Raw genomic sequence first — 17,719 nt, 5'->3', positions numbered from 1 at the left:
GGGCGGTCCGCATGCGAGACAGTTTCTTTGTAGCGCTTGATGGTTTTTGTGACTGCACTTGGGGACACTTTCAAAGTTTTCCAAATTTTTCGGACTGACTGACCTTCATTTCTTAGTAATGATGGCCACTCGTTTTTCTTTACTTAGCTGCTTTTTTCTTGCCATAATACAAATTCTAACAGTCTATTCAGTAGGACTATCAGCTGTGTATCCACCTGACTTCTCCACAACGCAACTGATGGTCCCAACCCCATTTATAAGGCAAGAAATCCCACTTATTAAACCTGACAGGGCACACCTGTGAAGTGAAAACCATTTCAGGTGACTACCTCTTGAAGCTCATCAAGAGAATGCCAAGAATGTGCAAAGCAGTAATCAAAGCAAAAGGTGGCTACTTTGAAGAACCTAGAATATGACATATTTTCAGTTGTTTCACACTTTTTTGTTATGTATATAATTCCACATGTGTTAATTCATAGTTTTGATGCCTTCAGTGTGAATCTACAATTTTCATAGTCATGAAAATAAAGAAAACTCTTTGAATGAGAAGGTGTGTCCAAACTTTTGGTCTGTACTGTATATATCAACATACAGTGCCCTTATAAGTATTCACACCCCTTAAACTATTCCACACTTTTTAACATTACACCTACAAACTTAAACGTATTTTATTGGGATTTTATGTGATAGACTAACACAAAGTAGCAAGTATGAGTGAAGCAAAAAGAATATTTTCCCATATTACCTGTGGATCTCTGCGGCTCCTCCAGAGTGAACATGGGCCTCTTGGCTGCTTCTCTAATTAGTGCCCCAACTGTTAGTTTAGGTGGAACGCCATGTCTTGGTTGCTTTGCAGTTGTGCCATACTCCTTTCATTTTCAGATGATGGATTGAACAGTGCTCCGTGAGAAGTTCGGAGCTTGGGATATTTTTTCATAACCTAACCCTGCTTTACACTTCTCCACAACTTTATCCCTGTCCTGTCTGCTGTGTTCCCTGGTTTTCATGATGCCGTTTGATCACTAATATTCTCTAATAAACCGATGAGTCCTTCACAGAACAGCTGTAGTTATAGTGAGAATATATTACATGCAGGTGGACCTATTTATTAATTAGGTGACTTCTGAAGGCAATTGGTCACACTGGATTTTATTTTGGGATATCAAAGTACAGGAGGCTGAATACAAATGCATGCCACACTTTTCAGATTTTTATTTATAAATTTTTTTGAAAACCATGTATCATGTTCTTTTCACATCACACATACTTGCTACTTTGTGTTGGTCTATCAAATAAACTCCCAATAAAATACATTTAAGTTGGCAGGTGTAACATAAAAAAAAGTTCAAGGGGTATGAATATTTTTTAAGGGACTGTATGTTGTGTTAAGAAGCTACAGATAGACAGCTCCAATGTGTTTACAGGGGTATTCCAGTAACAACAAATTATACCCTATCCACTGGATGGGGACAACTCTTAGATCGGCGGAGGTAAGAGCACTGAGGCTCCCACTGATCACGAGGGTCCTGTGTTCCGTTAAAAATAAATCACCTCCATGTGATGTGTCCTCCATTTAAATACACTGCACCTGCCATCTGCACTTGCACTGTTGGAAGTTTAGTTAAGAGGCAGTGTGCCTGAATGGAGAAGACATCACATGGAGGCGATTTGCCTGGTCACATGACCCTCAATCAGTGGCCATCTTATAGACAGGACTTCTGTGTGGACAGCATAAAAGACTTTGAAATATAGACAATGGTGCAGAATTTGAACAAAGACTATATTAGTAAGTGCCATATAGTCATCTTACAAACACATTGGTCAACAGTAACCAGAAAGTGGCCCACCAACCAGATGATTTAGCATATTTACATACATTGGCATTTTGATATAGGTGTTAGAAATGTTAGGCAATTATGTACTGATTGGTTGACTTACCTGTATGAGTTCGGATATGGGCAAGGAATGCCATGGAATTACTGCTTTTACATATCTTGCCACAGTACTTGCACACATTCCCCTGATTTTCTTCTCTTTCCTTATTAATCTGCTCCGTGTCCTCCTCGATGTATTTGTTAACCTCTCTGAGCAATTCTTCATGCTGTTCTTTAATGTGTATGAATAAACTCTGTTCAGAATCAAATGGTTCTGTGCATTTCACACATTTAAATGTTCCACCACCTTCTGGCCATTCTTCAAAACTGGCCAACTCATTTTTATTGTGACCAATGCTGGCCAAATGTTGATGTAGATTACTTTCTGTAAAAAAGGATTTACCACACAGCAAACAGTGGAAATGTTTTTCTTTCACTGGATGCTTCATGGAAATATGAACATTTAGCCCACTAAGGCCATCAGCTAGGAAGCCACAATCATTGCATCGTATTCGGTTTGCATCTCCTTGAGCATTTCCATTGGCTTTCTTCTTTTTTGCCACTTGTGGGTCTTGTACTTTATTACTAATCCTAGGTGTAGAGGTTATATCTGAAGATTCGTTGCAAACAATTTTTAGCTTTACAATTGAAGAATCAAATGTGTGTTCGTTGTGAACATTACTTGTGCTAACAATGGTAGTAGGTTCTGATAAAACTTGAGTCACTACTTCACTATCTGAAACCTTCAAAGCTTCATCACTGGTAAATGTACCTTTCTCTTCAGAGTTTTCATGGTTCAAACATATTTGAGCAGTAACTTCAGGGACCGGGCTGCCCCGTTCACTACACGCAATTGGATTGGTTTGTTCCCACATTTCACCTTTTTCTAGAAATTCAGTGTTTTCTTTTGTGCTTTCACAATCTTTTTGGGGTTCAAAATCACCTTCAGCTTGAGAAGTATCAATGCTAGTATTGGTCTTTACTTGTAAAACCAGGCATTGATCTGTACTCTCATTACTTGATTGTAGGTTCTGATCAAATTCTACAATATTTTCACCAGAAACATTGTCTGGCAATTCTTGTACATCACTCTCCTCTTTTTCCACAAGTGAAGAAGGCAAAGTAGATGGTGACTGACGATTGACTTTATGGGTCTCAGAGGATGCATGTGTGCTCATATCCTTGTGTGTTGGAGCATAGAAATTACACGCTTTACAGTAATACTCAAATGCCTTTGCATGGTTCTTTTTCATGTGCATCTCTAAAGAAACAGAGTCCCCAACAAATTCACAATGAATGCATTTTCTAATTCCACTATTAGTACATAGATTTTGCACATCTCCAACTTTCTCTGGATCTTCATGTGTAGAAGTTTTTGCTTGGATACTAACTGAATTATCAGTAGGGACTGGCTGTGCCTTTGGGGAACTGGGCAAAAGTTTTGAAGTTGTACCATCATAAACACTTTCATTATTAGCAGCTAAATGGTTTCCTTTTTTCTTAACAGAAGCTTCAAACTTTGTCCCATCTGTGGTTACCACGATTTCAGTTTTCTGTTGGTTGAGTTTCTGTTCCTCTACACGATTCTTGTGCTTTTTGGTTATACAGTGTCGTTCCATGTCTCCTTTAGTTACAGTGTCATAATTACACACCTTGCATTTATAGTTGTACTGATGTGTATGCTTCCTCCTAATATGCACCTTAAGGTTTGTAACACTGGATGCTGTAAGTCCACAATGAGGACAAGAAATTGAAATATTTCCCTTTGGTCGTCCTCTTTTAGGTGTGTTTACATGCATTGGATTGGTTTGACTAGGGGCATGTTTAGAACAAAACAATGCTTCAGTGGAAGGTGTAATTAATCCAGTAGGTGACTGTGCTTCTTCACAATCTTCATTTTGAGGCCTATCTTTGTGCATAACAGTAGGCCCGGCAAATGAAACCCATTCAATGCACTCACCAAAAAGTAAACCAATGTTGTTTTTCTTTGCGTTTTCAATATGTTTGCTCCTTTTAATGTGTCTTTCCATTCCTTCTTTATACATTGTGTATATGTTGCAAGCCTTACATAAAAAGTGATAATCATGAGTATGTCGAAGTTTGATATGCCTTGTCAACACTGTAGATGATCTGGTTTTATAGAAGCACTTTTTGCATTGAAACTGAGGTTTTCTTACTTCTTTTTCTATGCAATTCTCTACTGGTACTTCAACTGTCTGAATAGCTGAACTACTCTCACCTTCTCGCAGACATTCTTTAGCAAGATCCATTTTCACCTCCATGTTCTTGGCAGAAGGATCACATGTTTTCTCCTGTGCCAAAATGTGCGCCTCTGTTGTTTCATGGTGTAACTTGTCATCATTTGATTTAAAGTAAACCTTGCAAATACTGCAATAAAAACACATCTTGTGCTTGGCTTTCATGTGAGTTTCAAAGATTGACTCATTGACAGTGTCTAGACCACAGAGGTAACAATCTAACAAAACACCACCTTTCTTGTGATTGTCATTCTGGCAGTGCTTTTCTAACTCCTCTCTGGTGACACATGAGAACCCACATGGTTGACAGTAAAACTGCATTTGAGTAGCATGTCTTTTCCAGAAATGAAGGGTTAAGTCTTCTTTGGTACCAGCCACGGCCTTGCAGTATACGCAAGCATATTGTTCTGCAACCTGTGTAGTATGTATTAATTTGAATGAAGCAGGATGTAAAGTTCCTTCACATTCAACATCATATATAACATCCAGATGAGGAACGCTTTCAATTGTCAAGTATGATCCCACCGCTGTTTTTTCAAGGAATGTTTTAATAGGAGGATTTACGTTTCCTTTTAGACGCACAACTGACTCTTCATGTTTACTTTTATTACTAAGTACTTGTATGTGTTTTTTTAACTGTCCAAAACTATGCTTCCTTCTAAACAAGCATCTTCTCTTGTGTTTTTTTCGATCATTCTTTCGTTTGGCTATTATCTTACTAATGGTGTTTGACAGATTTCTTGCATTGCCTTTTCTTTCTGACTCCCCTACGCAAGATGAGCCTTCTGGATCATGTTGAGAACTATCTAATGAGGATGCACAATGCACTAGATTCTGTTCACTATGTGAGGGTGTTACTTCTGTTTGTAAGCTGCTTGTGTTATTCTTGTTTGGTGGAAGTTCATTATCTTGACTCAATTTAGTTTGTGTTTCTAATGTCTTAAGTGCAGGGTTTGACTTTTTGATTCCACGTTTACATACATTAATCTTCCTTTTTTTAACACACTTTTTCTGGAACAATTTATTTTCTTGAATAGATTCTTTACTTTTAGGGTCACTAATAGCATGAGATTGTAAGAATTTTTCATATGAACATTGAAAGTGTGTTTCCAAAGGAACTGCAGAACTAGGTGGAGTGTTTGCATCAGCAACTTCAGAAGGCTTATCTGTACTATTCTCAACACAATAATCTCCGAGTTTTTCACTACCATTCATCGTTGTGGAACTATCAAGTCCTTCTTCATTGGTTAGTGTTGTGGAGCCACCTATAGACTGTGTTTCATTATGACAGAGATCACTTTGTGCTATCCCAGTAGTTTTCACTTGATTGGCATCTAAGCAATGTTGACTATTGAGGGAATCCAGTTTATTGAGTTCCTTTTCGCTTATGGCCAATTCTGTTTCTAACTTTGCTCTTTTTGGCAGACTTAGATTTTCAGAGTCATCTTTGACATTGCTCACTGGGGAACATGGCTGTGAATATGGCCTTTTATTGTTTGCAGATCCAGAATCTCTAAGATTAGGATTCAAATCACCATCTCCAGTTATGTTATTTTTATCTATCTCTTCCACAATGGACACATTTTCTGCTACAGGCTGGCTTTCTTGAATCTTTTCATTTTCCATATTTAGTAAATCGTAAAATGTTCATTGATGTGAAGCTTTCCCTAGTAAAAATAAAATAAATAAAAATATAGAAGTTGTAAAAATAAAGTTGCAACTTGCAATACAAAAACACAGCACATTTGATAAGCAATATCTGAATTGATTTTCTAGCATGATGTTTTATACACATCTAGATGTCTGAGAATAAATTTTTTGTGGAACAGAGATGTCAAGAGATGACAAGAAGATAACTAAATTGTCAAAAGTCTGACAAACTATGTGTCTGTGGAACTTTTAAGAGTTTTCTGGGAATATTTAACCAGAGTTCCCAGCCACTCTGGTCCTGCACGCTGGCCTCCTATGGTCCATTTTCAGGTCCCCAGCTTGTTTTTTTTCAGTCTGAAGCATGGACATGGTCACCTGCACTGCTGCAGCAACATCTGTCTTTAGCGTTGACTTGAATATTGGGGACACATCACTGCTAAAGTCATTCAGTCATTGGCGGCAGCAGCACACATGACCATGTCCATGGCCCGGACAGAAGAAAACAAGCCAGGGATCAGAAAAGGGATGAACGGGAGACATGGCGCAGGACCACAGTAGTGGGAAACAGTTAAAGAGGACCTTTCACTAGTTTGAAAACTAAAAATATCAGTGGGCAGAGCGGCGCCCAGGGGTCCCCCTGCACTTACTAGTATGTCTGGGCGCCGCTCCGTACGCCTGGTATAGGCTCCGATGTCTGCAGCTCCTTCTTTTGTACTTGGTGGAGTTTTTGCATTATGGTTGTCCCTTGCTGCAGCGCTGGCCAATTGTAGCGCACAGCTCATAGCCTGGGACTAACCCTTTAAGGCTAGTTTCACACTAGCGGCACGGACCTCTGGCAGGCTGCTCCGGTGGGTGAACAGCCTTTCGGATCCGTCCTGCCGCTAGTGAACGCGTGCCCCCAGACTTACCCTCCAGCCCCATTAACTATAATGGGGGCGGGGCGGAGTTCAGACGGCAGAGCATGCAGAGAGGCTGCAGGAATAAAAGTACGACATGTAGTCCGGGGGCACGCGTTCACTAGCGGCAGGACGGATCCGACAAGCTGTTCACCCACCGGAGCAGCCTGCCAGAGGTCCGTGCCGCTAGTGTAAAAGTACCCTAAAATGTTTTTCTTACAATCCCACTTTATTAGATTTTCATCAAAGGGAACGTGTCACCTATAATTTTTTTCTGCCAGTTAAAACCAGAAAATAACACACATCTTTTTTGTAATCTGTTTTTATTTTCTGATTTTAGAATATTTATTCTATTACCTGAACAGGATTATGAGGGCAGCCATCTTGCTTGAATTGTTGCTAACAACATTTAGAAATATGCTTTACAGCAGCCACCAAGGCCCATAGACAGAATTAGGGTTGTTTCAATCGATACTTTTGTCCCGGTATCGATTTCCATTTTTTCGATACTGGGATGCGCTGTTGCGCAGTCTAGTATCACAGAACATGAGCACGCTGCTATGAGCGTGCTCATGTTCCCTCAGCAGTACAGGGAAGCAGTCTCTCCCTCCCCCCTGTGCTGCAGCCACCAATCAGAAGAGAGAGGGGCGGGCGCACTGTGCCACCAATGATAGGGCGACCTTTCAAGGCTCCGGACTTAGTTAAGTAGCAGGCTACATGGAGCGGCGCCCAGGGATCTCCCTGCACTTACTATTATTCATGGGCGCCGCTCCGTTCGCCCGCTGTGCCCCTATTACAGTCTCCTGCTCCGTATGCTAATAACTACTATTGGAGCGATGGGGAGCAGACATCAGCTTCTCTCCTGGGTGTTGCTTCTCCCTGGCTGTGACGTTCTGCGCTGCGATTGGACAGTGCTACAGCCAGGGAGAGAAGCTGATGTCCGGAGCAATGAAAGGTCGTCTTTAACTTTCAATACAGGAGGCGGTGCCGGCAACAGAATGGCATAGCCGGCACCCTGCCACCGAGACGGAGCTGCGATCAGCGGCAGTTAACCCCCCAGGTGCGGCACCAGAGGGGTTAACTGACGCTGATCTGCTGCCAGCACCCGTCTCCTGTATTAAAGGTTAATTATCATTGGTGTCGCAGTGCGCCTGCCCCTCCCCCAGCCTCAACCCCCCCCCCCCCAGTATTAAAATCATTGGTGGCAGTGGCCACAGAGTCCCCTCACCTCCTCTCATTGGTGGTGCAGTGGCTGCTTCTAATCGGAGCCCCAGCAGTGTTATCCTGAGCCCCAGCAGTGTTATCCTGGGGCTCCGATCAGTTATCATGGCAGCCAGGACACTACTGAAGCCCTGGCTGCCATGATCGGCTTCCTGCTGCTGTGTGCACTATGCACAGGGCAGCACGGACAGTGTAAAGTCCTAATCACCCTGATAGATCTCAGAATAGGACAAGGGATGAAAAAATCCCAGGTTCTAGCCCCTAAGGGGGGAAATAGTTATTAAATAAAAAGTAAAAAAAAAAACAAAACACCAAAATATTAAGTATAAATCACCCCCTTTCCCAATTTTACATATAAAATATATAAACAATAAATAAGTTAACATATTACATATCGCCACGTCCAAAAAGTCCAAACTATTAAAATATTTTTAAAAATCTATGCAGTGAACTGCTCGATTCACAATTTTTTTAAAAATGCGGAATACACATGGCTTTTTTGGTTTATTTTTTTCGCGTGGTATCGAATGGTATCGAGTATCACAATACTAAATTTTTTTATTCGATTTCGATACCATAAAAAAGTATCACAACAACTCTAGGCAGAATAGACTGGAAGGAAATTGTTGGCTTCTACGGGAGAATGTTTTAGGCATGGTGTGGCCTGTGCAGAGGCAACTGCACAAGTAAAGAGGAAATAAGCTGACCACCTTATGGGAATCGTGGATCCCATGTTATCAGAAAACAGTTGACAGGTGATCTATACAGACCAAGAAGTGGTGCCTATTATTAAAGGGGTTGTTCACCCCTTGTGGTTTTTACTTTAGGCCGCCCAGCGTGGCTGTACCTGCAGTGTTAAAAAGGTTTTCCTCTGGATAGGTCAACAGTATCTGATCAGTGGGGGTCCGACACCCAGGACCACCTGCTGATCAGCAGTTTGGAAAAGTGCCTCCTGTGCACAGCCTTCTCCCTGCTCGCCAAGCACAGCCCTGTGCACTGTAGAGCGGCTGTGCTAGGTATCGCAGCTCAGTCCCATTCACTTCAATGGAGCTGAGCCTAGGCCATGTGATTGATGAACGTTTCATTGAATTGGCCTTGGTGTAGCTGCGAGAAGGCCACAGCGCTACTGCAAGCACCAATGTCTACTCAAAAAGCTGATCAGCAGGGGTCCCGGGTGTCGGACCCCCACTAATCAGATACTGATGATCTATCCAGATTTAAAAAAACAGTGTCGGACCCCTACCGATAACATACTGATTACCTATCCTGAAGATAGGTCATCAGTTGTAAAGTCTCAGAAACCCCTTGGCGACATTTGACGTACTAGTATGTCATCGTGGGAAGTGACTTTGCACAAATTGAAGTAGTCATGATAATCGAGCTGGCACAGGAGCTGTGTGCGCACAATCAATACAGGGGCCTGGCCTGTCACTGACAGCCGGGCCTTTGCTTTATGTGCAGGCATGATTGTAAACGCTGATGCCAGTGGATTAACCCTTTATCTGCCGCAATCAACGCTGACCGCTGCAAATGAAGATCGTAGAGGGGGCTCCATCTGTCTCTCCATCGGCCCCCAGGCTGTGGTGACAGGGGGCTGATGGCTGCCATGGCAGCCCCAGGCCTTGCAAAGTCTCACAGGCACACTGTCAGTGTGAAACTGACAGTTTCAATGTAGTACAATACAGCATGTATTGTACTACATTAAATCGGGAACAGACCTAGGAATGTTGAAGTCCCAGTACTGTGGAATTAAAAAAAGTAAAAAAAAATTAAAAAAAAAGAGTTTACAGTAAGAATGTAAAAAAAAAAAAAAGGTGCCCCTTTCCCTTCAACAAGCAGCTCTATGAAAATATTACATGACCTACAACCTCATGTGAACGCCATAAGAAAAATAAAATAAAAACGCTGTCATAACAACCATTTTTTGATCACCTTGCCCCATAAAAGTGCAATATTAAAACGATGCAAAAAACCTTATGCATCTAAAAATGGTACTAATAAAAACATCGTCTTCCTGCAAAAAAACAAGCCCCTACACAAGACGATCGGTATAGAAAAAAAAAATGTAAATATGGCTTTCAGAAAATGAAGACACAAAAACATGATTTTTTTTAATGTTTATTGTATAAAACTGAAAAAAAAAAAAAAAAGACATATTAGATATCGCCGTAAAAATTTAAAATAAAAACTGTGCCAAAACAGCAATTATTTGGTTACCTTGCCCACAAAAAGTGTAGTATTGAATGATCAAAAAAAAATCTTATGTACCCAAAAAGGGTACCAATAAAAACATAATTTCTTCCCGCAAAAAAAGAGCCCCTACACAAGATGATCGGCAGAGAATACAAAATAAAAAAAAATATGGCTTTCAGAAAATGGAGACACAAAAACATTATTATTGTTCTCAAAAATGCTTTATTATGTAAAACTGAAAGAAAATAAAAAGGACATATTTGGTATTCTCACGTCTGTAACAACCTGCTCTTTAAAAATAAAACATGATCTATGCTACCAGGTAAACGCTGTAATAACAAATAAAAAGGTGCCAGAACAGCCAATTTGTTTGTTACCTTGCTTCACAAAAAGCATAATATTGAGCGATCAAAAATCATATACATCCCAAAATAGTACCAATAAAACTGTCACCTTATCCCGTGGTTTCCAAAAAGGGGTGACTTTATGTGAGTTTCTACTTTAGTGGTGTATCAGTGGGGCTTCAAATGGCAACTTAAAATTATCCCAGTGAAATATGCCCTCCAAAATCCAAAGGTTTCTCTTTCCATTCTGTGCCCTGTAGTGTGCCCATACAGCAGTTTTTACGACCACATATGGGGTGTTTCTTTAAACTGTCGAATCAGGGTAACAAACATTGAGTTTTGTTTTGCTGTTAACCCTTGCTGCCTTACAAGAAAAAATGGACTGAAATGGAAAATCTGCAAAAATAAGTCACATTTTTCCTCTATTTTCCTTTCAATGAAACCTAAAGGGTTAACAGAGTTTGTAAAATCATATTTCAATAACTTGAGGGGTGCAGTTTCTAAAATGGGGTCATTTATGGATGGTTTTTATTATGTAAGCCCCACAAAGTGACTTCATAACTGAATTGGTCCTTTAAAAAGTAGGTTTTGGAAATATTTAAATAAATGTTAAAAATTGCATCCAAAATTCTAATCCATCTAACATCCCCAGATTTTTATTTTATTTTATAATAATGACATTTAAAAAATGATGCCAACATAAAGTAGACATATGGGAAGTGTAAAGTAATAACTATTTTATGAGGTATTACTGTCTTACAAGCAGAGAACTTAAAATCTTGACAATTGCAAATTTATAAAAATTTTGGATTTTTTTTATAAAATAATGGTGAAATATAGAGACTCAAATTTACCACTATCATGAAGTACAAGGATAAGTAAAAGCGTTCCGAAGTTTTTACTACATAAAGTGACATATCAGATTTGGAAAATTTGGCCTGGTCCTTAAGGCGAAAAATGGCCCGGTCCTGACGGGGTTAAACATGGAACTTTAACAATAATCTATCTCCCTAGCTCATTTTTAGGTTTGCCATTCATATTAGATAGCAGTCGACCAACAGCAATGGCACCGAGTCCCCCATTAGCATGCATATTCAGCTCGGCCCAAAAGGCATATTATTTCAGTGGATGTAGATACTTTATATACGAGCAGCTGGTGCACACATCTGGCAGCTAAGGCTCTGTTCACATCTGCCTTGTTTAGTTCTGTTGTTCTGCTCAATGACAGGAGCCAAACAAAGTAAATAATGGGACTTGTAGATCCACTGCATGATGGACATGAACACAGACTGATGGACCCCACTGACCATAATAGGGTCAGTTGGGTTTCCGTGATTTACTGGGCTAAATAGAGCAGCATGCCACTGCAGAGTCCAAAGACATCACAAGATTGTCAGGGGCTGTGCAGCTTTAGAAAAGAAAAGAGGTATTATGGCGACATCTGGTGGCCACATTAAAATAAAACAGTATTACAGTGGTAGATCCTGAAACCTACCTAAGGGCTCATGCACACGACCATTAGCTGTTTTGTGGTCTGAAAAACATGGATTCCGGCGTGTGAACTCTGCATTTTGCGGAACGGCCGAACCTAATAGAACAGTCCCATCCTTGTCTGTAACGCGGACATTAATAGAACATGTTCTGTAATTTTGCGGATGGCACGGAACAGAATTGCGGTCTCACTGAAGTGAATGAGTCATGCGTATCAGCCCTAAATATATTTACCGTATAATGATTACAGTCAAGTCAAATAATGTCCAGACACCAAGAATCTTCTTGCATCATCATATATCCCATTAGTATATGGCAAGGCCACCTCTTGTCGGGGCATATTTTTGGTGGTTCCAGTGAGGAGTCAATGTCAGGAACAACCTATATTCAGTATTTGGTAGAATTACAAGGAAAATGCTAAATTCGCTCATTTATTACTGTAAAAATAAACTGATCTGTAACATTTCTGCATGTACCACAAATTGTTAGCTCTTATTTACACAGGCGTGTTGTCCCATGTTTAAAGGGGTTTTCCAGGATTTTGATACTGGTGACCTAGCCTCAGAATAGGTCACCAGTACCTAATCGGTGGGGGTCCGACACCAGGGACCCCAGTTGATCAACTGTTTGAGAAGGCACAGCCTGTATATTTTACAGCAGCGCTGCTTGGTATCACAGCTCAGTCCCATTCACTTTTAAAGCTAGGGCCACATAGCTACATTTGTTGCGCAACTTAAAGGGGTTGTCTCATCACAGACAATGGGGGCATATCTCCAACTATATCGGGAACGGAGCCGGTCACCACCAAGCGCAGCTCCCCATAGAAGCTAATGAGAGCGTACCGCACATGACCGGCCACCGCTCCCATTAACTTCTATGGCCCTGACGGAAATATGAGCTTGGTTATTTTCCACGGCTCCATAGAAAATGAATGGAGGGTGCGGCGGAGGGACCCCCACCTATAAGACAACTGGGGCATATCCTAGCGATATGCCCCCATTTTCTGTAATGAGACAACCCCTTTTAAGAGATACAACGACATTGCGATATGTGCTGTGAGACATTTATTGTAATAATAGTCTACTGCGTCGCAATGCGACAATCGCACAAAAATCCAACGTGGATGGATTTTTTGTGACTGTTGTGTCGCAGTGCGACACCATAGACTATCATTGCAATAAACGTCACTCAACATTAGTGCAACACATGTTGCCGTGTAGCCCTAGCATTAAGGAGCTGAGCATGATGTACAATGTATGGCGCTTGGTAAGCACAGAGAAGACCACTGCACTCACAGGAGCACCAGTGTTGTCGGACCTCCACTGATCAGACACTGATCTATCCTGAGAATAAACCCCCTTTAACCCTATACCAAGAGAGCGATTTTCAATTTTTCCAATATAATTTTTCCTCCCTGCAGCCATAACTTTTTGGTTCACATAGCCGTATGTGGAACAAGTTGTACTATGGCACTATTTAATATTGCATAAGATGTAGTGGAAAGCTGGGGGGAAAAAATCCAAATGGGGTGGAATTGAAAAAAAAAATTCCAAGACAGTTTTATGGGTTTTGTTTTTTTATGACGTTCATTATAGTCACTTTTTTATCCATTACAATATACAAAGATCAATATATTCCAATGCAGTGCTGCCACCTACAGGCCTGTATTGGGATATACCAGTAATCAGCACTGGAGCCTCAAGCATAACAGCTTCCCGACGTGTGAAACCAGTCAAAGGCCTCTTTAACACTACCGGTTTTTTTTTCCCGTTTTGCAGGCCATTTTTTGTGTTCCGTATACAGAACCATTTATTTCAATGGGTCCGCAAAAAAAACTGAATGTACTCTGTATGCATTCCGTTTCCGCATCTCCGTTCCGTGCAAAGATAGAACATGTCCTATATTTGGCCGCAAATCAAGTTCCGTGGCTCCATTAAAGTCAATGGGTCCGCAAAAAAAACGGAATGCATACGGAAATGCATCCGTATGTCTTCCGTATCTGTGCAGTTTTTTGCGGAACCATCTATTGAAAATGTTATGCCCAGCCCAATTTGTTCTATGTATCTTCTGTATACGTGAAAAACAAACCGCAAAACACTGAAATAGCCATACGGTAGTGTGAAAGAGGCCTAAGGCCTGTTGCACATGAACGTTGTGCATCCGTTCCATGCATTTGCAAATTGCGGTCCCCAATCCACGGGCAACGTCCGTGTGGCAGCCGGGACAGATCGAGACCTATTCAACTCCATAGTGCTTCCGTGGGGTTCCGATACGTGCTTCCGTTCTGCATCTCCGTGAATGGGTCCGCATCCGTGCTGCAGAGTGCACACGGGCCGGTGCCCATGTATTGCAGGCCGCAATACGGCCATGGCCACACAACGTTTGTGTGCAAGAGGCCTAACAGTCCATGTCCTCAATGTAGCACCCACACCCAGTCCTACCAAACCAACCACAGGGGGTCAGATTGTGCTGCTTCCAAGTGCTGCTCAAGCACATGACCGTTGCCTGTTTTGCGGTCCGCAAAACATGTATACTGGCTGAGAGATTGCCGCCATTTTTTTTTTACTTCTTCATAAATGTCCTAATCCTTGTCTGCAAAATGGATAATAGGATGTTTTTTTTTTTTTTTCCGGGGTCGTGGAACAGACTTAGGGTCCATTCACACGTCCGTTTTTTCTTTCCTGATCTGTTCCGTTTTTTGCGGAACAGATCAGGACCAGATCTGGACCCATTCATTTTCAATGGGTCCTGGAAAAAATCGCACAGCACAATGTGTGCTGTCCGTTTCCGTTGTTCCGTTCCGCATGTCCGTTTAAATATAAAACATGTCCTATTCTTTTCCGCAAAATTCGGATCCTGGTACAATACAAAGTCAATGGATCCGGCAAAAAACGGAAGACATTCGGATGTCATTCCGTATGTCATCCGTTTTATGCGGAATCCGTTCCTGGAAACACATAAAAAAACATTTTTTCAAAGAAATCCAAACAACTTTATTTGATTATTGAAATTTATACATGTTTCCGTTTTTTGCGGATCCACAAAAAACGGATGACATACGGAAACATTTTCAGGAACAACGGATCCGCAAAAAAACGGACCGAAAATCGGGATATAGGAAAATACTGACGTGTGAATGTAGCCTAACAGGTGTGCTGTCTGCATCTTTTGTGGCCCCACTAAAGTGAAGGGTCCACATCTGACCTGCAAAAGTGCTGATTGGATGCAGACTAAAATACTTTTGTGTGCATGAGCCTTTAGTAACAATTTTTATTTTTTTGTGGCACAAAAAATGTTCACTTTCCATTATGGTAGTTTTTATATAGGGGGGATATATAGTCTACGGTTGCCATGTGCAGCACTAGTAGCTGTGGTGTAAACCAGTGGTGGTGTTATTTTATTTACTTTTCACATTGTGTGTGTTTTGCGGATACACAAAACACGGACACCAGCATTTTGCGGACCGAACATCGCCGGCACTAATAGAATATGTCCTATTCTTGTCCGCAATTGCGGACAAGAATAGGGCATGTTCTATTTTTTGAGGGAATGGAAATGCAGACCCGGAAGTGCGGGGCCGCACATCGCACATACAAGACCTTTGGGGGGCATTTTAAATTTTACTTTAATTTTTATTATTGCTGATTTCTCCAATAATTGGGACTGACATATTAGTCCCAGTTAGAGCTCATGCACACGACCGTCCACAAAGCACTGACAGTGGGGCTGCTGCATGCGGATCACGGACCCATTCACTTAAATGGGGTCCGCGATCCGCATCTGACGGCCGGCACCACAAATAAAGTAGTGCATGCACTACTTTTTTGTGGTGTGGAGGCACGGACAGAAAACCCACGGAAGCACTCTGTAGTACTTCCGATCCATGCCTCCATTCCACACTGCACCTCCCATATTGCGGACCCATTCAGGTGTACACGGTCGGTGCCAGTGTATTGCGGACCCGCTGTTTGCAGGCCACAATACGGCCATGGCCCTGTGCATGAGCCCTTATAGGAGAAATAAAGTCTCCAGAGCAACACTACAAATAAACGTAGGCCTTTTAAAGGGGTGTCTCATTTCACTGTTACTAAGGCGAGATGAGATACAGTCCCGACCACCTCCCGGCCGGGAACAGCAGTGTGCTCCCGCGCTCTGATGTTTCAGTAGCTCTCATTGCTGTGCATGACAGCTATTGAACCCGTGTAGCACAACAAGTTATGCCGCTTCTGAGTTAGGAAAACAGTATAGCTTGCTGTGCTACGCTGTTTCAGTAGCTCTCATGTGCGGCACTGCCGGCTACTGAAACAGTAGAGCACCGGCGCACTCTGCTGTTTCCCGGCCAGGACTGTGTCTCATCTCGCTGTAGTAATGGCAAGATGAGACAAACCCTTTATGACCCAGCAACTCATGCAGTTACGCAGCGATCACATGATCATTGGGACAGGGGCAAGACGTAACATGGCCCCTGTCCCAATGATCATGGTGTATACATGGTGCTCATTAAACGGACACAGGTCCAGACCCCCTTCCTCTCCTCTGCCAGTCAGCAGTGGGCATAGCTACCTGAGAGGCTGTCTACCTTCATCCACTGTAGGCAGTGGTTTTGTGCTACGGTCGCTGGCCCCTCCACAGCACGTAGGGGGTGTGCACTCACCCTGGCTCTTACAGGGCCAGCATGTGCGCACCCTCGTCTTCTCCTGCCAATGGCTGGTATCTGAGTAATAGGTGTTTCTAGCATGTAAGTCCCTGCAAAGGTGTTCTGGTCCATTTGTCTGTCCATGTATAGAACTCTTCCCGATTCCCGACTCTGACCCTCCGCTGCCTGATCTGACCTGTGCCTGATTACCATTTTGACCCTTCGTTGCCTGCTCTGACTTCGGACTTGTTTCATGGATTCACATAAACTCTTCATGCACAGACCTCCGCCTATCTGACGAATGACTAAGGGTTTGCCTGATGCCCCTCTCTGATCCCTGTGGGTCCACTGTCAACTACACCAGGACTACTCCAAGAGGTAGCGACCTGTTGGTTGACACAGTCGTTCAAACACCCACTGACCACTACATTCATTCCCCTTGGTTTCTCCCATAACAGTGCTCACTATATCCTGATTCCTACGGAATCACAGAAATATTTGGAGCTTCCACTAGAAGACATAACCTTGCACAGATTACTGGTTATTGGCTTTATTGCACCTCAAATAAGTAAAATATTCAGTCTCTTGTGAAACACAAAAGGCTACCACTGACAGATGTAACAGCAGTAACAACAGGTTGGAAACATGACAATTGATGAAACATGGAGATTAGAGTCAAATATTTCAGATTTTCCAATATTAAGCTGTAAGCAGTTGGATCTTATCCAAGAGATGGAGATAGACTGAGATAAATTGTGAACAACTGAAGTATAAGAAGAAAATGATGAGTGGAGCTAAACATTGTCCGCATACAAATCACTACGTAGTATGTCTAGCATGAAAACACAGGCAGCACAAATCAAGGTGGCCCACTTTACAGAAGGAGCTAAGGATACGTTCCGCTGTTAAATCCCTAGAATTTATTCTACCATACAGACCCCTAATGCAGGAGTGGGCAAATGGTTCTGGCACACAGGCTAAATTTTGTCAAATGGGAAAGTAAATGTGTAAAGCAAAAAGGGCTGGTAACGGACTGACCCATCTCAGTCTTCGATGGCGTATTGCTAGGATATGCCATGGAAATCAAACAGGTGCAGGTCCCACCCTCTGGGATCCACCACTCCTGTCTCCAGAAGTGGTGGAGAGCTCTCCATTC

General features: G+C 42.1%; 1 protein-coding gene across 1 annotated transcript in view; it reads right to left on the bottom strand.

The window, feature by feature from the left end:
- Nucleotides 1-17,719, bottom strand: part of ZNF407 (zinc finger protein 407) — a 536,938-nt gene that overhangs the window by 506,059 nt on the left and 13,160 nt on the right. The window contains exon 2 of the mRNA XM_044293117.1: nucleotides 1,939-5,799. Coding sequence (XP_044149052.1) covers nucleotides 1,939-5,758 — 3,820 coding nt within the window. The 5' untranslated portion in view covers nucleotides 5,759-5,799. The remainder of the gene's footprint in view (nucleotides 1-1,938; nucleotides 5,800-17,719) is intronic.

The sequence above is a fragment of the Bufo gargarizans genome, chromosome 5 (assembly GCF_014858855.1).
Source record: "Bufo gargarizans isolate SCDJY-AF-19 chromosome 5, ASM1485885v1, whole genome shotgun sequence".
Taxonomy (NCBI): Eukaryota; Metazoa; Chordata; class Amphibia; order Anura; family Bufonidae; genus Bufo; species Bufo gargarizans.
Note: the sequence above shows the minus strand (reverse complement) of the source record. Positions and strands in the feature narration are given on the sequence as shown.